The sequence below is a fragment of the Dendropsophus ebraccatus genome, chromosome 7 (assembly GCF_027789765.1).
Source record: "Dendropsophus ebraccatus isolate aDenEbr1 chromosome 7, aDenEbr1.pat, whole genome shotgun sequence".
Classification (NCBI taxonomy): domain Eukaryota; kingdom Metazoa; phylum Chordata; class Amphibia; order Anura; family Hylidae; genus Dendropsophus; species Dendropsophus ebraccatus.
This window is the reverse complement of record NC_091460.1, coordinates 118722144-118745812: the sequence shown is the minus strand read 5'-3', so window position 1 is coordinate 118745812 and position 23669 is coordinate 118722144. Positions and strand designations below refer to the sequence as shown.

At 40.3% G+C, this 23669-nt stretch overlaps 1 protein-coding gene across 4 annotated transcripts in view; it reads right to left on the bottom strand.

The window, feature by feature from the left end:
• The window catches only part of LOC138797738 (albumin-like), a 467413-nt gene extending 460692 nt beyond the window's left edge, over positions 1-6721 (bottom strand). For all 4 annotated transcript variants that reach the window (XM_069978324.1, XM_069978321.1, XM_069978322.1 and 1 more), the window contains exons 1-5: positions 6596-6721; positions 4873-4936; positions 3965-4097; positions 2640-2845; positions 1433-1565 (exon numbers count right to left, since the gene is read on the bottom strand). In XM_069978324.1, the coding sequence (XP_069834425.1) occupies positions 1433-1565; positions 2640-2845; positions 3965-4097; positions 4873-4936; positions 6596-6674 (615 nt within the window). In that variant the 5' untranslated portion in view covers positions 6675-6721. The remainder of the gene's footprint in view (positions 1-1432; positions 1566-2639; positions 2846-3964; positions 4098-4872; positions 4937-6595) is intronic.
• Positions 6722-23669: the final 16948 nt, after the last annotated feature.

Here is a 23669-nt window from a genome sequence, read left to right as displayed (position 1 = left end):
TATTATATATATGGCTTGGTATTATAAATTATATTATATTATATATATGGCTTGGTATTATAAATTATATTATATTATATATGCCTCGGTATTATAAATTATATTATATTATATTATATATGGCTTGGTATTATAAATTATTTTATATTATATATGGCTTGGTATTATAAATTATATTATATTATATATGCCTCGGTATTATAAATTATATTATATTATATATGGCTTGGTATTATAAATTATTTTATATTATATATGGCTTGGTATAATAAATTATATTATATTATATATATGGCTTGGTATTATAAATTATATTATATTATATATATGGCTTGGTATTATAAATTATATTATATTATATATGCCTCGGTATTATAAATTATATTATATTATATTATATATGGCTTGGTATTATAAATTATATTATATATGCCTCGGTATTATAAATTATATTATATATGGCTTGGTATTATAAATTATATTATATATAGCTTGGTATTATAAATGATATTATATTATATATGCCTCGGTAATATAAATTATATTATATATTATATGCCTCGGTATTATAAATTATATTATATATGCCTTGGTATTATAAATTATACTATATTATATTATATATGGTTTGGTATTATAAATTATATTATATTATATATGCCTCAGTATTATAAATTATATTATATTATATATGCCTCAGTATTATAAATTATATTATATATTATATATGCCTCAGTATTATAAATTATATTATATATGCCTTGGTATTATAAATTATATTATATATTATATATACCTTGGTATTATAAATTATATTATATATGCCTTGGTATTATAAATTATATTATATTTTATATGGTTTGGTATTATAAATTATATTATATATGCCTCGTTATTATAAATTATATTATATATGCCTCGGTATTATAAATTATTTATATTATATATGCCTCGGTATTGTAAATTATATTATATATGCCTCGTTATTATAAATTATATTTTATTATTTATGCCTCGGTATTATAAGTTATTTATATTATATTATATTATATGTGGCTTGGTATTATAAATTAAATATACAAAAAAATAAAACTGTAATTGTTTACTCCCTTTTTGCATAAGATGACTATTATAATACTATAAGATATATTATAAAGAATAGGAGGAAGGGTGCACTCAGTGGTGCAAATCCCTCGGAAGTGGAGCTGGTGGATGGACCTGTATCATTACTGAGCTCAGCTGAGAGACGTCGGGTGGTGGAGGGGTGCTCTCCCCTTTATATAGTGGTGTGCCTAATAGTACTACCGGTCCAGGTCGTATGACATATGTGTGCTCTCTTACTCAAATTAATTTCCTGCACATGCTGCACCCATTTTTTTTTTATTTAACATATTCATAACTATAATGTTGCTGTAAGATCTTTATGCCGTACCTTAGTTTGGAAACATTTTGCCTTCTCTTCAGCCGCACAGCACTCAGTGATAAGATGGTCATATTGATCAGCAATTCCCAAAACTGCTGGGGGGTACATACTTGGGTGCCTCTTAGCGACACTATCAATGTAGCTAAAAATATACAAGTAATGCAGTTAGTATAGTGGGAACAACCATACATCTAATTTACTACAATAGGCTTTCCTGTTTATATGCTAAAAATTATGCAGCTCCCGATATACTTTCTGCTTCAATTACTAATCAGTTTCTGGAACTTTCCCAGCTAAAAGTAGATGCCGGGTAAGGACATGATCAAGACAAGCTTATATAAGCCTCTAGATGTAAAAATCTGTTTCCATTCACTGACTGTAAGCAGAAGCATTGAAATTTGTGGGGAATAAAAATATAAAGTATAATGTAAAGTTTCAAAACAATTTATTGGGCAATAAATAACAATAAACCCCAGTGTTTTCCGGGCCTAATGGACTGATGGATGGGGTGCCAACACTACAGCTGTTAGGTGCCCACACTACATAGATGTCTCCGTTCATTGTGTAGAGGTGACAATGCACAACTGCAGCTCAGGTCCCGTTCAAGTAAACAGGACATGAGCTGCAGTTACACATCGCCACAGCTACACAATGTGGATGCTGGCCAGATTATCAGTGTGGGTGCCAGGTATCTGCACCCTGTCATCGATTGCCCCATGTAAATTATATTATTTTAGGGGATTAAACAGTTGCATACAGTTAGTTTTCTGTATGCTTGCTTTGAACAGAGGCTATATACGCTGATTGCTTTCTCCCCCGCCAGCTTCTTTTGTGTATATTTCATTCTACTAGCATGTTTTGGTTCCAGTGTTGATATTTTTTGGTTCCAACAGCAACATTAGAACAAAAACATGCTGTGATAAATAAATATACACAAAAGAAGCTGGCAGGGGACACCGGAGACCCTTAGGAGGAGTGCAAACAGGTAAGCATAGGCTCTTTTTTGTTTTTTATGCCTATTAAATTGTGCAGCTGCCATCTTTACAAACTGGTTATGAAGTTTGCAATAAATTTGGTTCTCTTGTACGTTCACAATAAGCCTTGGTTCGTAAAGTTCGGTTCACTCATCTCTACTTTATATACTAAATAAAAATACAGAACTAGAGAAGGAAGTTGTGATAAAGAAGGAAAAGAATGAATATGTGTAAGCACTTACAGGTGGTAAGCATGTTCATGATGTTCTTTATGATTTTTACATGCAGCTTCAGCTTCTGGCGGTTGATATTCCTCTTCTATAATATCTCTGTGGTCATGGAAGCACTTCTCTCTCTCTGGCTCTGCCATGGGACAACACGTTTCACTCCAGGGATAACGGTCTTTCAATCCTGGAAGATTACACATTTTATCGTGGAATATAGTTATCTGCAAGGACACAAAAGAAAAGTAATCAGATATGGCATTTTATTATTTGGGTGTGAGATGATGTGTGAGGCATCTTAAAATCAAGTATCAAACAGATTTATTTCCATTAAGATCCTGTAATATGGAATGTTTCTCTACTGGCATTGGTGTCAACCCATAGATATGCCTATATTATACTCAGATACAGGATTCCTCCTGCACTTGTGGAGAGGGAATCCTCAATCTGAATATTATATCGGCAGTTCTGTGTTGGCAAAGACTTCAGAAGAGAAGGATTTAGGGGTAGTGATTTCTGACACCCTTAAAATGAGTCACCAGGGCAACCAGGCGGTGGGGAAAGCAAATCGTATGCTGGGCTGTATAGCTAGAGATATAACCAGTAGGAAGAGGGAGATTGTGATCCTGCTGTTTAGAGCTCTAGTGAGATCACATCTGGAATACTGTGTCCAGTTCTGGAGACCTCCCCTAAAAAAGGTTATTGATAAAATAGAACAAGTCCAAACATGGGCTACAAAAATGGTGGAGGGTGTCAGGCATAAAAACAAGGATGTGAATCTGTATAGTCTGGAGGAAAGAAGAGAAAGGGGGGACATGATTGAAACCTTTAAGTATGTTAAAGGACTAAATAAGGTTCAGGAGGGGAGTGTTTTTAAAACTGAACTCAAGAACAAGAGGACACAGTGAGAGGTTAGTTGGGGGAAAGACCAGAAGCAACTTGAGATTATATTACTTTACTGAAAGAGTAGTAGATGCTTGGAACAAACTTCCAGCAGATGTGGTAGGTAAATCTACAATAACTAAATTTAAACATTATATTACATTATATTACTTTACTGAAAGAGTAGTAGATGCTTGGAACAAACTTCCAGCAGATGTGGTAGGTAAATCTACAATAACTGAATTTAAACCTGCCTTGGATGAACATATATCAAGATAATAAGAAGGGAAATACTAAAAGGGCGGACTAGAAGGAGCAGGTGATCTTTTTCGGCTTTCAGTCTTCTGTGTTACTATAAAATGATTGAAGGTTCATCATTTATACTGATTTCTATTGAGAGTGCAAGGTGGGGCTGTTGTAGAAAGCATCACTATGGTATTATCACTAGCAAACCTTCCTACCATTGGTTTCTTGCATTCTTCCTTTTCTTCGTGATCTGCACAGTCTTTAGCAAAGGCGGTAAATTCATCTGCCTCTTTTTCATGTTCTTCAACTGAACATCCCTGGAAGCTCTGAGCAAGAATAACTATCATTCTACAAAATAACAACATGGGAATATTATCAGCACAATGACATCTTTATTCCTGGAATTGTAACTACGGTTATAAAAATATTTTATACTTTGATATCCATAAGGGTATACCTTTATATACATTTTTTATATATTGTATATATAATTTTATCAATTATATTTATATATATATTGTAAATTATTGTTACCTAGCCCACTAAGGGCAGACATCACCTACTTGCACCAGGGCACTGGAGGCAAGGGGACCTGGCACCTCCTAATTTATACTACATAGCATGTAAGGGACATGGAAAGAGAAAAGAACTGTATGGTAAAGTCCCTTACTCATGACACATTAGATTATGGGCAGCAATGGGTTCACATACTTTCTTGCAGATGGGCAACTTGTATGTGAAAATCTCCTGTACATATGGGAATAGTAATATTGATTCATTTAATGAGGACCTGTCACTCATCAGTCCAAGTACCGTAATTTATTGTAGTCTCCATAATATATTAATCTTGGAGCACCTTTTCTTAAAACTCTACAACATGTTATTTATCTGTTATACCTAGATCTTCATGAATGAATTCAAATCTTGGCACTATCATTACCGTGTACCAGGTGCGAGTTAATTTTTTTCATACAGTTTTAGGGAATATAGATGTAGAATAATTATAATTTTTTTTATTATTTTATTATTTTTTTTAAGTTATTGTTTGACCACATATAATACAATGCAGAATTATTTAAAGCTTAATAGAAAACTATGAAAGAAGAAGATCAATAATACTCACAAGTGCTTGAAGTTGTTTTCACCTACAGTAACATATATTTGACCAATATGCCGGGAATGATGTTCTATACAGGCGGAGGGAAAGGAAAGGAAGGTATTAGTTATATGTATTTGAGTACACATTATATATATATATATATATATATATATATATATATATATATACACAGGGTGGTCCAAATGTAGGTGGACAGTATGTGTATGTGATAGGGTTATGAATCAGGGGAAGATTTATCAAACATTGTTTAAATTGAAACTGGCTCAGTTGCCCCTAGCAACCAATCAGATTCCACTTTTGCGCCTCTACATAAATGCAGCATGCCCATGAGTTGGCGGGGATGACATATGTCAGTCTTGATAGATTCCCTCCACCCCCTTGTTCATACCTGGCAGTTTAGTCGCGGATTACCTGGCAGATTAGTAATTTATGAATTCAGTTGTTTTTACAATTGTGGATGGATTTAACAAAAATCACTTAGGTGTAAACACACTGAAAGGCTAATTGAGGCACTACTGTATGAAACATTTGCTATATGAGCCTACGTATTACACTGTTATGCAACATTTGGTTGTAGACCACAGTCATCTCCTTTTGACACTACTATTAGACTAAGCACTTTGTAAAATATACATGTAAATGTCTTATTCCTATGAAGGCCGACAGTTCCCGTCAGCTGTAACCAAACCTATTGAGGTATGATTGACAAGGCATTAGCCATTGCCTTCCCCTGGAGTTCCCAGCATGCAGAGTAGATGACAGGGGTCTCTCTGATTTACCAATCAAGTCTCAATAGGTGTGATAACAGGCGTGACACCCTAGTTCTTGGGAGTTGCCCATCCTGATGACTAATTTTTGGTCATTACCATAAAGCGTGCACCAGTTTAGGCCTAGTTTACATATATCCGGCAGCGTTTCACTCTGACACAGTAGAAAACCGCTAGAGGGAAATGCATCTCTGAACTGATCCCATTGTTTTCAATACTACCGCCAGACAGACCGCACATTGGAACGCTGCGGTTATCCGGCGACTCATCCATGAAAGTCTATGGAGCGCCACAGGCATGCCGTCTACAGAGGAGTGTATTGTGCCTCCTCCAGCTTTTGACTCCGGCGCTCCAAGGAGAGAAAATGTCATGAGCCTCCCCCCCATTAACCATTGTGTTCCTGGCCCTGCAGCAGAGTGGCCCCTGGCAGCTCCTCTTTACATGTGCAGCACCCTATAGGAGATGTCTCCATGTCCCGCTGCCCACAGAAGAGGGCTCCGATGTGAGTTGTCCCTTCTATGGTACATAACCTTCTCTGGTGCTGCCTCCTATAGTAGCTGACCCTATAGTAAATGGCCTATTGTGAGGTGTACCCCTAAAGTAGATGGCCTCCTGTGCTGCCGCCCCCTATAATAGATGCCCCCCCTGTAAGGCTAAGGAGGAAAAAACTGGTCATAACTAGTGGAATAAACTTATCAATTGTGGTCAATTTCTTACAAAAAAAACTGAAACAGATGAAACTTATATATGTAAACTATTTTTTAAACATATTGGAAACAACCTGTACTCTATGGCACATAGTAGGGCTCCGTATCAGGAGAGCTATTATGTGCTGTTTTTATAAAGTTTTTCTTCCTGACAAGGTCCCTTTAACTTAAAAATATAAAATAAGTATATAAAATGCTGAATAATGCCGTCTACATTATTATTAAGTAGTTCTGAGACTAAACAATGCTTACCTGCATCCCTCTTTTGCAGATGTCTTGACTCAGTAACTATGGTGCAGAGGAGCAAGCAAATCAGAGTGACCAACTTCATGGCTGCAGATCTTTGGGGAGGACCTCTTGGAAGCCTGGAGAAGATGAGAAAAGCTGATGAATATATATGATTTCTGGAACCAAGTGCAAATGATTAACCAGACTGATTCTATAAATTATTAATACTTACCTTGAGACTGACATAACAGCATGGCAAACACAATATTTAATCAACTATGTATTTGGTTAGTGCTGGCACCTATCTCTTGTAAAGTCCTTGTATATCAGCTAGATGTCCACAGATGAACTAAATCAGACTTTGGTAATTAGTCTATGAAGCAATGAACAAAAGGTTAAGTAAAGTGATCCTGGATTATGACAGCTTCTCAGTCGTAGTTCATCCACTACTCCAAATGTGTATAAAGGTTAAATAATGGGGAAAAAAGATATAATATTAATCTGTTTTTCCAGTTTCTTTTTTTCTGACATATTACTATTAGTAGTTGCTGGAAGATGTGCATTCAGATTGCAATATTCAGGAAGTGAGATTCACAGAGTTGTGCAGGAGGACAGTGACAGAAACTTTTCTATACAGCAGTGTGAATGGCTGAGTGTAAGTGTAGGCACATTATAGCAGGAGTGTGTATAGCTGAGTGTAAGTGCAGGCACATTATAGCAGCAGTGTGTATAGCTGAGTGTAAGTGCAGGCACATTATAGCAGGAATGGAGAGGATGGGAAACACAATAGCTGATAGAGACTGCAGGGAGCATGAAGGAATGAGCAGGACATATGTAAGCACAGCACAGCAGCACTCTCTGCTGTACTGTGCCTACAGTTATGGAGAGATTACCGTCTCCTCTCCCACTCCCCCTCCGCCCCAGTACAGGAAGCTCTTAAACCAGAGCAATGCTCTTAAACCAAGATACAATTCTGAAAAACTGTGAGATCTTCTTGCAATGCGCTCTCAATCCAAGTTACTCTTAAACCAAGATATCACTGTAGATTACTATCCACGGACTACTTTTTATAGTCACCAAATTTCTTTGATCAGTTTGGTTTCAGGTAATACTTAAAGGGGTACTCTGGCAAAAAAAATCTTGCAAATCACCTGGTGTCAGAAAATGATATAGATTTGTAATTTACTTCTATTTAAAATAATCTTAAATCTTCCTGTACTTGTCAGCTGTTGCATGTCCTGCAAAAAATGTATTCTTTCCAGTATGACACAGTGCTCTCTGCTGCCACCACTGTCCATGTCAGGAATTGTCCGGAGCAGGAGAAGTTTTCTAAGGGGATTTGCTACTGTCATGGACAGAGGTGCAGGGACAATTCTAGTTTTTTTGCTGCCTGAGGCATAACTTGAAATGGCACTCCCCTAGTAAATAGTAGTAAATAGCAGATCTACACAACTTTCTGACACCAGTTAGTTTATAAGAAATTCCTTTTGCTGGAGTACCCATTTAAGTCAATTGGAAATACAGTGGTGCCATGGATTATGAGCATAATTCATTCCAGGACTGTGCTTGTAATCCAAATCACTCTTAAACCAAAGCAAATTTTCCCTTCCCATAAGAAATCATTGAAATGCAGACAATTGGTTCCACACCACAAAATTTATGATTTTTTTAAATTCTGAATATCAGGTAAAACAAATGAAACAAACATTTAGAAAGCTGGATATGTCATATTATAAGTTAGTGTAGAGTATAGCAATCAGCATGTGGTGTATAAACTATACTATATGCATAAGAATGAAAAAACTGCAACAGTCTGTAGATGCAGGATGGAGCTGTAGATCCCCATAATGCAGTAATGTAGTACAACAGTCTACAATAGAGAAGCAGGGCTGCTGTCAGAGGTCTGTGTGGTCACATGACAGCAATGGGGAAGGGGGGGGTGTTCAGCATAGAACAAACAGGAAGTGAGAATCACAGAGCTGTGCAGGAGTACAGTGACAGAAACTTTTCTATATAGCAGTGTGACTGGCTGAGTGTAAGTGCAGGCACATTATAGCAGCAGTGTGTATAGCTGAGTGTAAGTACAGGCACAATATATCAGGAATGATAGGATGAGAGGATGGGAACACAATGGCTGACAGAGACTGCAGGGAGCATGTAGGAATGAGCAGGACATATGTAGGCACAGTACAGCAGCACTCTCTGCCCGCGAATAGAGGGGTTACAGTTATGGAAAGATTACTTCCACAGTCCTGTCCCTTGATGTAACTAGCAGACTGAAGTGGATCTGTTATGATTTGGAAGGTGAGGGAGACTTCCTGGGTCAGAGTACAGGGCTGTAGACCACACTGTGCAGACCATGCCCCTCGCCCACTTTACCTCTCACCCAGTACAGGGAGCTCTTAAACCAAAGCAAGGCTCTTAAACCAAGATACAATTTTGAAAAACTGCGAGCTCTTCTTGCAAAGCGCTCTCAATCCAAGTTACTCTTAAACCAAGGTACCACTGTAGATTTCTATTCAGGGACTAATTTTTATAGTGACCAAAGGTTTAAAGTATACCTGTAGTTAAAACTTTTTAAAATCTTAATGAACAGAGGATGTGATATAAAGCAGGTTTGCAATTTACATTAATAATTATTTTCTTAGTTCTCATGCTGTAAACTAAGCTATACTTACTTTTATCCAGGTCCAGTCTCCTGAAGGCAGCTTTTTAGCCTTGTGCTGGTTGAAAAAAAGAGACTAAACGCAGGAAGTCATCAGCACGCTCACAGAGATAGCATTAATCATGTGACTGATGGATGCATTAAGCCGTGATTCTCGGTACTGGCCGGGATTTCATGTGTTAAAGACTAAAAAGCTTCGGGATACTGAACCTGGATACAAGTAAGTATAGCTTTATTTTAAAGCATGATAACAAAAAAAGAAAAAAAAGAATTTTGCAAACATGCTTTATGTCACATTCCCTTTAAATTTAGATTTTGAAAGTTATAACAACAGTAACACCTTAAATATATGGCCAAACACCACAAATTAATGCATAAAATACTCTTTATTAATAAGGAATTTAAACATGGGAAGTAAATTGGTTTGCAAATAAATATATCAGACAAAATATACAATATAGGAGGTGGAACAACTAAGCAGCAAAGGGGATCACAGAGTACACAGAGTTAATTGTGTCATAAAAAAAAAAGTATGTACACATTGCACACTGAGTAGACTGGCTTAAAGTGCTAAGTGCATAGTACATAGACGTACAAAGGCAATATTTAGGTCAAAGGCAACACATAGAGATCCTAAGCATACAGAGTAATATTAATGATTGAAGGGAGACGCACAATAAAATGTCTGTGTAAGATCCATCGTTCTTTGTCAGCCTACACATTTTTGGCCTACACAATATGGGCGCATGTGTTCTCTGGTGAATGTAACTATATGTTCATACAGTTATCAACAGGACCAGTCAGAAGTTTGGGCACATCTAAATTTTCCATAGCTTTTATAGTTTTTTCCCTACATTGTAGATTTATATTAAAGACATAAAAACTCTGAAGGAATAAGGAATTAAAGGGGTTCCAGCACTACAAAAACATGGCCACTTTCCCCTTACTATTGTCTCCAGTTCAGGTGCGGTTTGCAATTAAGCTCCATTTACTTCAATGGAACTGAGTTTCAAACCCCCACCCAATCTGGTGACAAAAGTAGTGCAAAAGTGGCCATGTTTGTGTAGCACTGGATAACCCCTATAAGTAGTAAATAAAAAACATGTTAAACCAGAATATATTTAATATCTTATATTCTTCAAAGTACAGGTGCATTTTCATACATTATATCATCAAAAAGTTTAGCTTTTTTTTTCAGTAATTAAAGGACACCTGTCACTCCCCGTGCCGGGGTGACAGGCTCCCGACCCCCTGTTAGATCCCCCTATACTCACGTGATCCCGCCGGGTCCCGCTTCCTGAGCCAGTCGGGTCACGGAGATTTCAGCGCCCGAAGCCCGGCGTGCGCGCTGAGTCCAATGCCCATAGAGAATGACGGAGCATCGGACTCCCCATTCATTCTCTATGGGCATCGGACTCATCTCTCAGCGCGCGCGCCAGGCTTCAGGCACTGATATCTCCGTGACCCGACCGGCTCAGGAAGCGGCACCTGGCGGGATCACGTGAGTATAGGAGGATCTAACAGGGGGTCAAGAGCCTGTCACCCCGGCACGGGGGGTGACAGGTCCTCTTTAAATTTGAAAAGTGAAACCCCTATATTATATTATATTATATTACAGAGTGAACATCCTATGCTTCCAATGCAGCATCCTAGGCTTTCCAATGCAGTCAAAATAGATCTACCGGTGTATGTCAGTTTAGTAACACATCTGGCCAATATCACTCTATGACAATTAGAGTTATAAAATTCAGAAAGTCTTCAGACACCTTCACTTTTTCAAATTGTGTTGTGGTGAGTCCTTCTGCTTTGTTATGTCAAGAATATGAAGGGAAAAACACTACTGGAGAAAGGTAAAAAAAATTCTGCTACACGAAAAGTTCTCAAGAGTACAGTGGTCTCCATAATTCTTAAATTGAAACATTTGGAACAACCAAGACTCCCAGAACTGGCTGCCCCAACAAATGGGAAAAGGGTCCTTACCAGGTGCAATGATGTGATGCAAGCCGGGAGCTGAAGGCCGTACTGTGGAAGTCCACACTAGGCTAGGTAAGTATTAAATGTTGTTGTTTAGTCTGGTCACAGTAGTATAATTGATAGAGTTATTACAACTATATGGGGGCACAGGGGGATATTATTATTACAAAAACACATGGGGACATTATTACTACAAGAAAAGGGAAAGGGGACAAATAATACTGATTACAGGGTTTATATTAAAGTATTTGTGTCAGGAGATGGGGTGTAGCTATGCATATATTTTACAATTTGAGATATATATATATATATATATATACAATCAAATGGAATTGCTGAATGGCACTGTGCGGCTCAAAAGCTCTGGTGGGTGCTCAACCTCAGATAGCCAGACCCAGGCTGCCCGATTCACAAAATATACTCCAACGAGGTTCAAGTGATAAACAGGATGTACGCACCCATCAAATGTGCAATGTTTACATTTCTCAATGAGATCTTTTTTTAAGTTTGAGTAAAAGAAAAAGAGATTGAAACTCTGCACATTTTATCGGTGCGTAAATCTTGTCTATCACTTGATCAGGTGCGCCGCCCCATTTTAATATATATATATATATATATATATATACATACACACATATACAGTATATATATATATATATATATATATATATATATATATATATATCATGCCTTAGGGCTTGTGTTCCTGATTGTTTTTAGATCCTAGCAACATCCCTTAATTACCAAGGACCCAACAGTCACTCTGGCTAAGCTTCAAAGATCCTGTGTGCAGATGGGAGAAACTTCCAGAAGGTCATCATCACTGCAGAACTTCACCATCCTGGGCATTAGGGTAGAGTGGCCAGAAAAATCCTCTTCTCAGAAAACAACGCAAAAAAGCCCACATGGGCCTGTCCAATACTATCTCCACAGTAAGGCTATGTTCACACTGCGTATATGTCCGGACATATACGCGGTAAACTCCGGCCGGAGATTTACGCTACTTGCGGCTGGCTACATACCGTGAACTTATGCCCGAAGTCTACTTACACTTCCCGAGCGCCCTACGTAGCGATCTGACAGCGGTCTTTTACTTGGAAATCTTCGCCTAGCCCCGGACACCCCACAGAACCTTTTGGATCGGCACAAAAAGCTGCAAAAATGAAGAAATCACCACTATGTACGGGACCACATGTTACGCTACGAATGTATGTTACAGCATTTTCGTCCTCAAACAATGGTCTGGTTAATTTTTTACGGCGCCGCGTTCGATCCTCACTTAAGTTCTTACGTAGTGTGAACTGTGCAGCCGTACATCGTATACTTTCCATTGTACGCAAACTACGTAAGTCTCCGGCCGCTTATTCACGGAACGCGCTACGTCCGGAGACGTACGTAGTGTGAACATAGCCTAAAGCAGCATCATGCTGTGGGATTTGATAATGTGAGTCTTATATGTAAAATCTGTCACACTGACAATGCCCTTTCTGCATATACTAAGGTATTAAAGACACGCAAGGGTTAAAACATTCATCTTTACTATCACTATTAGTAAGCTACATTTGTAGAGGGTGCATGAAACTCTGGCCACATGACCATTCATTAGACAGCACTTTCTAGAATACTGTTCTAAATCTCTTTTCCAAGTTGGAACCAATCACTTCTAACCAAAGTCCAAGCCTCTCTACCCAGAAAGCAGTTGGTCTGGCCTTGGCCAGAGACATGTAAACATCTAGTCAGAGTCTGTCATGCTAAGTCAGATTAGGAGAACAGGTTTAGGCCTAGTTTAGTCAACCTGTTTTCCTGCTAAGCCTGCTGAGTTGGTTGCTGTGATTATGGCACCGTGTGGCATCTCCATTGGTTTAATAAAGCAACTATCAAGGGAACTGTGAGCACATTTATTAACATTGACCCCATTTATTAACATTGACCCCTGTTTGCAGCTTGTGTCTCAATTGCACATACACCATCACAAGTAAATCCCCAGCCACCTCACTCAAGTGTACCCCAGGGTGAAAGACTTCCTATATTGTGAAGACCCTAATTTATGAATGGTTGTCGAGGTCCACAGGGGGATCTACAGGGTTAGCAAGCTGCAAAGTCATCTGTGAGATTACTATAGATTTTGCCCAAGGGACTACTACCCTCGTCAGACCTAACCAACAGTACAAATGGCCATGAATGTTAAACTATGGTTTTGTCACCCATAATGCCCCTGAATTCCTTTCTCCTATGTTACATAATACTGCACATCCACCAAGGTAGTGTTTCCCAACCTTTTCTACCTCGGGGCACCCCTTAAAAGAAAAGTTCTACAAAATACAAAAAACATCAGACTCACAGGTGATGTTGTCTTCGATCTAAGACGTTCACTTTCACTTTTCTTTTTCACCTGGTCTGGGATACCGCTATCATTACTTACAGCTCCAATTCATCCCTTCAAAACCTGCCAAACCACCTTCTTCCTTTCTTGTGGGTTATGCCTGTATACAGTAATAATGTCCCTGCTGTTTCCTCCATATACTAGTAGTAATGCCCCCTGCTGTGCCCTCAATAGTAATCATGCCCCCTTGCTGTATTTTACACATTAATAATGCCCCACGGCTGTGCCCTTCATAGTATTAACCCCTGTGCCCTCCATATAGTAATAATGCAATCTGCTGTTCCCTGCATAGTAATAATGCCATCTGCTGTTTCCTGCATAGTAATAATGCCCCCTGCTTAGCCCTCCATAGTACTAATGTGGTGAGCCCCCGGATGACGTTGTAGCAGTGGGACAGACGGTCACTTGCTAGATGGAAGTGTGACGATACTACTGTGGTAAATGGCGGAGATACAGCCAGACCTTTGGGTTTTGTCACATGACGCCAGTGCCTGTGGACACAAAGATGTGATTTCACGCCTGCTTTTAAGGTGTAAGGCCGGTTGTACCCTTTTCCCCTGTGGTCGGTGTCCTGTCGGGTTGCTGCTGGGTCCCTTGGGATAGTGTAGTCACGGATGGTGTAGTCACAGATAGCCAGAGCAGTGTAATGACCCTCCCGAATAGTGGAAGGACCCGCTACCCACAGAAAGGGGAGATGTCCCAAGGTTGCGGTGTAAATTCTGTGCAGGTGGTAGTGAATAATCACAGACTCAGTTGATAACGTTGATTTGGTTTACTCTTGTAAATGTGCAGCAGGTAATACAATGGATCTTAATATACACTTGATACAGTTCCAATAAATACTCGAACATAGAACCACCAGGTGGCGTAGTAGAGAGGTAGCGTAGTAGAGAGGGGGGTGCCGTGAGAGTCTCAACCCAAGTAGTAATGTGCTCTGCTGGGATGTTGGAGTGTATAGAATGATACTTGTAGAAGAAGAAGAAACAACCTGTTCCCATGTATTGACCTTTTCTTATAGTCTTCACACCACCTTATGCCCACTAGCTTTGGCTTAACCGTATTAATGGGTGACACAGGCCCCAGACCTTGTTACCTGGGATGAGCAGAGTGTTGAGGAATCCCTGGCTGACACTTGTGCTGCGAGATGGAGTTCATAGACTTTTCAGTAACTTTGCTCCGCCCGGATCAGTTCCTAGCTCTTTGGCTCTTTAATGGATACTGTCCTGCACTGTAGTTCTCCTAGTCCACGGCGTGGGTTGAGATTATCTGTTTGCTAGTCCTCTCCTGAGGGGTTAAGCACTGCATTATGCAGGGTTCGGGTGCTTCAAGAAAGAAGTTTGTAAAAGGTGACTGTCCTGCGTCCTACCCATGCAGGGCACTGACTAAGACTGCAACTGTTAGAAGGGACCTGGCAGAGGGCCAGGGCCCAGGCAGAACCACTGTGGAGAGCTATCCGAGCTGCGTCCTTTCTCCACAGAATCTCAACTAAGACTCCTCCCTCACCATCATTGCACCTGCTGGAGAGATCATGTTCTGGCGCTCTATAGGCTGCAAGCTTGAAGTGCCTGCAGTGTATGGGAATGAGTGAAGAAGCAGGACACTGCTCCATTCTGTTCACTTTAATCTTTAGCCGGTTCACCCTGTGTTACAGAGGGCCAGCGGAACAACAAAGTGAACAGGACGTCCCTAGAAGATGAGAGGCTGCAGCCTATAAGGGTGCTGAAAGGGATTCTGTAACTAGGCTTATGCTGCCTTAAGTGAGGGCAGCACAAACTAGTGATAGAAATGCTGAACTTGCTAGCGGCGGAAGACGAGGTGCAGTTGGTGACACATAGGCAGAAAGGCGGGCAGGAACACAGCAGGACTCACGGCTGAAACCAGGGCAGCAGTCACAGACTGGAACCAGTGGCGTAGCTACCATAGAGGCACGGTAGGCAGTTGCTATGGGGCCCAGGAGAGAAGGTAAGAGCTGTGTCCTTCTGCTTATCCCCTTATGTACTGCAGTGTGTAAGTGACCCAATGTTTACTTACATGCTGCAACACAAAAAAAGGTGTTAACAAGCAGAAGGCAGAGATCTCTGCTTCACTGCTCTGATAACCTCTTACCTCTGTTTTCCAGCCAGCAATCAAGTAGGAAAGTAAAATGGGCAGAGGTCAGGGGTTATCAGTGGACCAGCAGTAAAGCAGATATATGGAAAGTGCTTTGTGTTGTGCGTAGGGGAGGGGGACCCGTTAAAATTTTTTGCTATGGGGCCCGATGAATCCTAGCTACGCCCCTGACTGGAACCACAGGCTGCTGCCCGAACCAGGAACGGCAGAAACGGTGCAGGAACCATAGGCATTAACCAATGGAGGTCAGCATTTGGCGTCTCACACAAAATTGAAGTGGAAAAACACACTCCAGGCTGATCCAACTTTGATATAATGTCTGTAAAACAAGTCACAATGAGGCTGAGTATTGTGTTTGGCCTCCACGTGCCTGTATGACCTCCCTACAATGCCTGGGCATGCTCCTGATCAGGTGGTGGATGGTCTCCTGAGGGATCTCCTCCCAGACCTGGACTAAAGCATCTGCCAACTCCTGGACAGTCTGTGGTGCAACGTGACGTTGGTGGATGGAGCGAGACATGATGTCCCAGATGTGCTCAATCGGACTCAGGTCTGGGGAATCGGCGGGGCAGTCCATTGCTTCAATGCCTTCATCTTGCAGGAACTGCTGACACACTCCAGCCACATGAGATCTAGCATTGTCCTGCATTAGGAGGAACCCAGGACCAACCAGACCAGCATATGGTCTCACAAGGGGTCTGAGGATCCTGACTAATGGCAGTCAGGTGAGCCAGAAGAAAGACAACTTGATCCAGCACTTGTGAGTAAAACTTCTGCTATTGCTTTATTTCCATTTCACATAAAACCAGGACAAATCACACCATCGTGCAGTACACCCTTCAGTCTCTGATGATGCGTTTCGGACGCATGCGCCCTTGCTCACAGACTACAGCCCAACCCTCCTAATAGGTATAAATGCACAATATACAGGTGATTTCACTAATTACATAGGTGCAAGAAACCTTTGAGAGTTAAATTCATTGTGCAATACAAAACTACAATACCAATCGTTAAAAATATATAAACGCAAAAAAATATATACATGTTACTGCTGTATGCTATGTACATAGCATATATTAAGATGTAAAATACTTATGGAATGAAAATTCAAACTATGAACATTCCAAATACAAAACAATACAATATAATATGGCTCAAATTAACTCTTATGCACATTTATCACACAACGTAAGAGACCGGCCGTTCCGTGACTCCGGCTGGGTCACGAAAAGGCCTGTCTCTGCCCGGATCACTTAAGTACCGGCCGAATGATCTTTCCGGCTGCATCAACGTGCGCCCGCATCAGAACCTCCCACAGCACACAATGAAGCAAGCGGCCGGAGCCGCTCGCTTCATTGTGTGAACTGATAGGGATTCCTACATGTCAGTTATTTGCGGCGACACCTGGGATCCCGGCTGGAGAGTATACGATGTGTATACGCTCCAGCTGGGATCCCATAGAAGATAGGCTATGTTACACACCGCACAAACTTTTACGTAGTGTGATCATAGCCTTATGCTTTGTACAGCTATATTCTATATTATCTAAGGAGCAGAATACTTTCTTTGTTCCGAAAAACGCACCAGATCCAAAATATGGGTCTGAATACGTACCTATAACAATATGTATTTTATTATGTACTTATGTGCGTAAAACGGAAATTGTGCAGCCAGAGTAAATTATAAGATTAGAAAACTACAATAAGACTCACAGTAGGAACCAATTTTTGTTATGAAAGTAATATGTATTTCCAAACGCTATATAATTAGTAATGAAAGAGTAATTCCCTGCGAATATTCAGACGCTGCGGCATACTAGTTTTAAGTATATACTTCCAGTAGGCTTCTTTGTCTCTAAGATATTTAGCTAGATCACCTTTTCTATACCATAAATGATCAGATCTTTAATAGAACCATGTGTTTGTATGAAGTGCAATGATGCACCAGACTACCTCTGGCGAGCACATGGAGGGCTGTGCGGCCCTTCAAATAAATGTCAGCCCGCACCATGACTGACCGACTGCCAAACTGGTCATGCTGAAGGATGTTGCAGGCAGCAGATCACTCTCCACAGCATCTCCAGACTCTGTCACGTCTGTCACATGTGCTCAGGGTGAACCTGCTCTCATCCGTAAGCACAAGGCACCAATGTCGAATCTGGCACTCTTGGTGTTCTCTGGTAAATGCCAATTGTCCTGTACGGTGTTAGGCTGTAAGCACAACACCAACTTGTGGAAGTTGGGCCCTCATTCCACCCTCACGGAGTCGGTTTCTGACAGTTTGAGCAGACACATGCATGTTCGTGGCCTGCTGGAGGTCATTTTACATGGCTCTGGCACTTCTCCTCCTTGCACAAAGGGGGAGGTAGCGGTCCTTCTGCTGGGGTTTTGCCTTTCTTCTGCTATCTGCTCCATGCTCTGGACACTGTGCTGACAAACACAGCTAACCTTCTTGCCACAGCTCGCACTGATGTGCCATCCTGGATGAGCTGCACTACCTGAGCACCTTCTGTGGGTTGTAGACACCGCCTCATTTTACCTCAAAGTGCAAAGGGAAATGACAAAGTGCAAAGGTGACCAAAAAATAGCCAAAAAGGATGAGAATAGAGAAATGGTCTGTGGCCACCACCCGCAGAATCTCCTTTATAGGGGTTGTCCTGCTATTTGCCTATCATTTCTACCTATTAAAGGAGAAGTCTGGCAAAAAAATTTATTAAAGTATTGTATTGCCCCCCCAAAGGTTCTACAAATCACCAATATACACTTATTACGGGAAATGCTTATAAAGTTCTTTTTTCCCTGTACTTACTACTGCATCAAGGCTTCACTTCCTGGATAACATGGTGATGTCACTTCCTGGATAAAATGGTGATGTCACTTCCTGGATAACATGGTGATGTCACTTCCTGGATAACATGGGGATGTCACTTCCTGGATAACATGGGGATGTCACTTCCTGGATAACATGGTGATGTCACGACCCGACTCCCAGAGCTGTGCGGGCTGTGGCTGCTGGAGAGGATGATGGCAGAGGGATGATCAGTGTCCCTCCAGTGCCCTGTGTCCCTCAGTGTCCCCCTGCCATCATCCTCTCCAGCAGCCACAGCCCGCACAGCTCTGGGAGTCGGGTCGTGACATCACCATGTTATCCAGGAAGTGACATCACCATGTTATCCAGGAAGTGAAGCCTTGATGCAGTAGTAAGTGCAGGGAGAAAAGCACTTTATAAGCATTTCTAGTAATAAGTGTAAATTGGTAATTTATATAACCTTTGGGGGGCAATATAATACTTTAATAAAAATTTTCACCAGACTTCCACTTTAATTGTTCCATTTGCACAAAAGCAGGAGAAAATTAATTCAGTGTTGCTTCATAACTGGACATAGTGATTTCATAAAGGTGCGATTGACTTGGAGCTATATTGTGTTGTTTAAGTGTTCCCTTTTTTTGAGCAGAGTATATATATATGTATAATTTTTTTCCGATCCACCATAAAAAAACCTTCAAAAGAAAATCCATCAAATAAATATCAACTGAACTGAAAGCAATTGTAACTAGTGTACCGTTCAATTCCATTCATTTTTTTACACTTTTTAAAAGGTATATGTCTAATAAAGCCTTTGCTGTGTTATAGGTGGTCTTGTAATAGCTATAAATCTAGATGGTAAAGTTTAATAGTTTAAAAAAAAAATAGTTATATAACAAACAAACAAATAAAAAAGCAAATACTTGCAATCTTGCTCTAACTGGCTCGGAGCTTTACATACTGCAAGAATCTGCAGTTCTCGTTGGGTAAATATGAGAGTTTTGAAATACAGGGTCCATGTTTATTCCTAAATTTCACTGGCTGTTCTTTGGCCTCAAATTACCAAATTGTTTAAATGAGATTTCATGTTTGTAAAATTCCGTATTATTTGAACTTTATTTTATGGTACATTCCCTTTAACAAATCACTTAGATCAGATACACATTAGTCTATAAAACCAGCAGTTAAAGGGATACTCCCATCTCAGCTAACATAGCTAAACTTGTAGTACTTGTCCAGCTAAATATTTCTGCAAATACATCAATTTAGCAAATGTGTCTCCTCCCAGTATGCTACTCTTTTCCATTCCTTATTTACAACTCATTATCTAGGCTACTGACCACCACTATGTTCTAAAAGTGGTTGTCTGGCTGGTGGGTGTATTTATAATGTACTGTAGATGTGCGGAGTAGGACTGAGAAAACTTTGAGCATGCTTGGGTTCAATGAATAGCGGCTGCACAAGCCTGACAGGTTACACAATGGAGAGTGTGGCTCTGGCCGCACTCTCCATTGTTGGCTATGGTGAATTGGGGGGCGGGCGAACATGGATGCGCCCCCATATCCCAATTCAGCACAAAAAAAGATTGCCCGGGACGATCTTCACTGACACCGGCCGTTCTTTGACAAGGCCGTGTGAACATGGCCTAATAGCCATAGCTCTTTTATTTTTCCATCTACAGGGCCACTTAAAGGGGTACGCGGGGCTGGGGGGCTTTTTTTGCCTATGGGCGGGGAGGAGGTGGACAAGGGCAATGACGTGTAGCGCCGTGTCTCGGATCGCGCTGCTCCGGTCCGTGCTGCCCGGCTGCTTCCTGGTCTCTGACACGGGCTTCAGACGTGACGTTTCAAGTCCGCTCAGCCAGTTAGTGGCAGAGGCAGAATCCCACTGACTGGCTGAGCGGACTTGAAATGTCTCGTCTTAAGCCTCTGCAGAGACCAGGAAGCGGCTGGGCAGCACGGACCGGGGCGGCGCGATCAGGGAAATTGCGCTGGAACCGGGGAGGTAAGGGGACGTCATTGCCCTCATCCACCTCCTCCCTGGCCGTAGGCAAAAAAAGCATTTTTTTTTTCAGGAACGAGTATCCTTTTTTAACCCCCTCCATTTTTGCACTTTAATTTTTTCCTCCTTGTGCTTAAAAGGCCATAGCAGTTGCATTTTTTCACCTAGAGACCCACATGAGCCCTTATTATTGGACTTTGCAATGACAGGCTGAATTTTTAGCATAAAGTACACTGCAAAACCAGAAAAAAATTAAATGTGTGCTGAAATTGAAAAAAAAACATTGGGGGAGGTTTTTTGTTTATGCCGTTTGCCTTAGGGTAAAACTGACTTGTTATATATGTTTCTCAAGTTGTTACGATTACAACAATATATAATTTGCATAACTTTTATTTTATTTGATGGCTTTTAAAAAAAATTTAATAAAAATATATATATATATATATATATATATATATGTTTCTTAAAATTGCTCTATTACCATGCTTATAGCGCTTTTATCCTTTGGTGTATGGGTGAGGTGTCATTTTTTGCGCCATGATCTGTACTTTCTATTGGTACCTTGTATGTGCATATGCGACTTTTTGATTGCTTTTAATTACAATTTTTCTGGATTTTTCAGGCAAACTATTTATTTATTTTTATTTATAAAATGGGGAAAGCGGGGTGATTCAAACTTTTATTAGGGGAGGGGATTTTTTAATAATAATTTTTTTTTACACACACACACTGGGGGACTTCTAGTATGACTGCTCTGATCTCTCATTGAGATATAGATATACTGCATAGATTGATGAGATCAGTGTTCTATTGCTTTTGGCTGCTGCAGCCGAAAGCAATAGAATGCCGAGCTGAGATCAGCGCCATTACGGCGCAGACCCCAGCACGGTACAGATGCGGTTCCCTCAACTAGACCACCTGGGACCAGGAAAAGAAGCATTTTAAATGCAGCTGTCGACTTTGACACCTGCATTTAAAAAGCTGATTAGCGGGAACGGCGATCGGACCGTGGCCGCCAATAGCCGCGGTCCCGGGCTGCAAATAGCACCGAGCGGCCCCCTCTGAACACCCTTAACGATGCAAGGGCGTACATTTACACCCTTGGTCGTTAAGGGGTTAATAGCTCCTTTCAATGTACCATGAAATCAATGATGAAACCCCCAAATTATTATTAATGGGGTGAAATTGAAAAATATTTTGGGGAAGGGGGGGTTCCGTGTTTACATTATGCACTTTTCAGTAAAACTGACATATGTTTATCCTATAGGTCACTCTGAATACAGCGGTATGCATGTTTATATAGATTTTTTACAGTAAAAAATTTTTTTTGCCTGAGCCAGACTCAGAAGATGAGAAGATCGGCGTTTAGACAGCACGGCGGTAAGTAGTATACCTCCAGCAGTCACGGAAACAGTTCAGGACCCATACAGTCATGCTGCGGGAGTCCCCAAAAAGTAAGTGACAGCAGCCATTCCTGTCACTTCCCCTAAATGCTGCGGTCGCGGTATTTAAGGGGTTAATGACATGCTGCAGAACGATTGCTGTGGCTTGTCATTGACAGTGAGGACTCACAGGCTATGAAATGAGCCCAGTGTACGTTTATGCCCAAAAGTGCTAAATATCTATATATACACCAGCTAGATCACTGCTTTTTGAGCAGAGTGGTGGTTGGTAACCTAGACAATGAGCTGTCAACAATGGGAGGAAAAGAGCAGCATATCAGGAGAAGGGGGCAAGTTTGATAAATAAATGAACTTGCAAAAATATGTAACTTGATGCGCCCGACAAGTATAACTACAGTGAAAGGTTTAAAAACAAATGATAGAAAATGCAGAATTAGTGTCTAATTGAAGCAGGAACATGTACATGTATAATCATGTCTTTTATCATGTGTTTAATGAGACAGTCATCATACAGCAAACAGGACTGTTTTATGAACTTTTTGTCATACATCCCTACATATGGGAAGTATTGCACAGCCCTAAAACTATTCTTGGAACTGAATACAGTATAACATAAGTACAGTATCAGCTCTGTACACCATTCTATTCCATCGCTGGTATCAGCTGTATACACCATTCTATTACATAACTGGTATCAGCTGTATACACTATTCTATTCCATCACTGGTATCAGCTGTATACATCATTCTATTCCATCGCTGGTACCAGCTGTATACACCATTCTATTACATCACTGGTATCAGCTGTATGCATCATTCTATTACATCACTGGTATCAGCTGTATACACCATTCTATTACATCACTGGTATCAGCTGTATACATCATTCTATTACATCACTGGTATCAGCTGTATACACCATTCTATTACATCACTGGTATCAGCAGTATACATCATTCTATTACATCACTGGTATCAGCTGTATACACTATTCTATTCCATCACTGGTATCAGCTGTATACACCATTCTATTACATCACTGGTATCAGCTGTATGCATCATTCTATTACATCACTGGTATCAGCTGTATACACTATTCTATTCCATCACTGGTATCAGCTGTATACATCATTCTATTACATCACTGGTATCAGCTGTATACACCATTCTATTACATCACTGGTATCAGCTGTATACACCATTCTATTCCATCACTGGTGTCAGCTGTATACACCATTCTATTACATCACTGGTATCAGCTCTATACATCATTCTATTACATCACTGGTATCATTTTTATGCACCATTCTATTACATCATTGGCTTTAGCTCTATACACCATTCTATTATATCACTTTTCTATTATATCACCTTTATACACCATTCTATTACTGTACATCTGTGTACATCCTGTGCAGGGAAGAGGGGGGAGGTGGCAGAGATCATGGCAGCGCAGTCTGCCAGCTCTCCCATCTCTCCCTTTCAGCCTATGTAAGCATACCACCTCTCTCTTGGGTATGGCTTTGAATCTCTGTTCCATTTAAGAGAATAGAGCTGAAATGTAATTTCACACACAACCTGAAGACAGTTGTGGTGCTGTTTTTGCAAGAGAGTAGCTGTTGTACTTTTATACTCTCTTAATATACTTTAGTATACTTTTTTTTAAGGTAGAATAATTTCCATGAAAAAGAGGCAACTAATGGGAAAGAAACTATTGCCCCATAATGTGCTCTATTATACACAGAATATTAGCACGTAG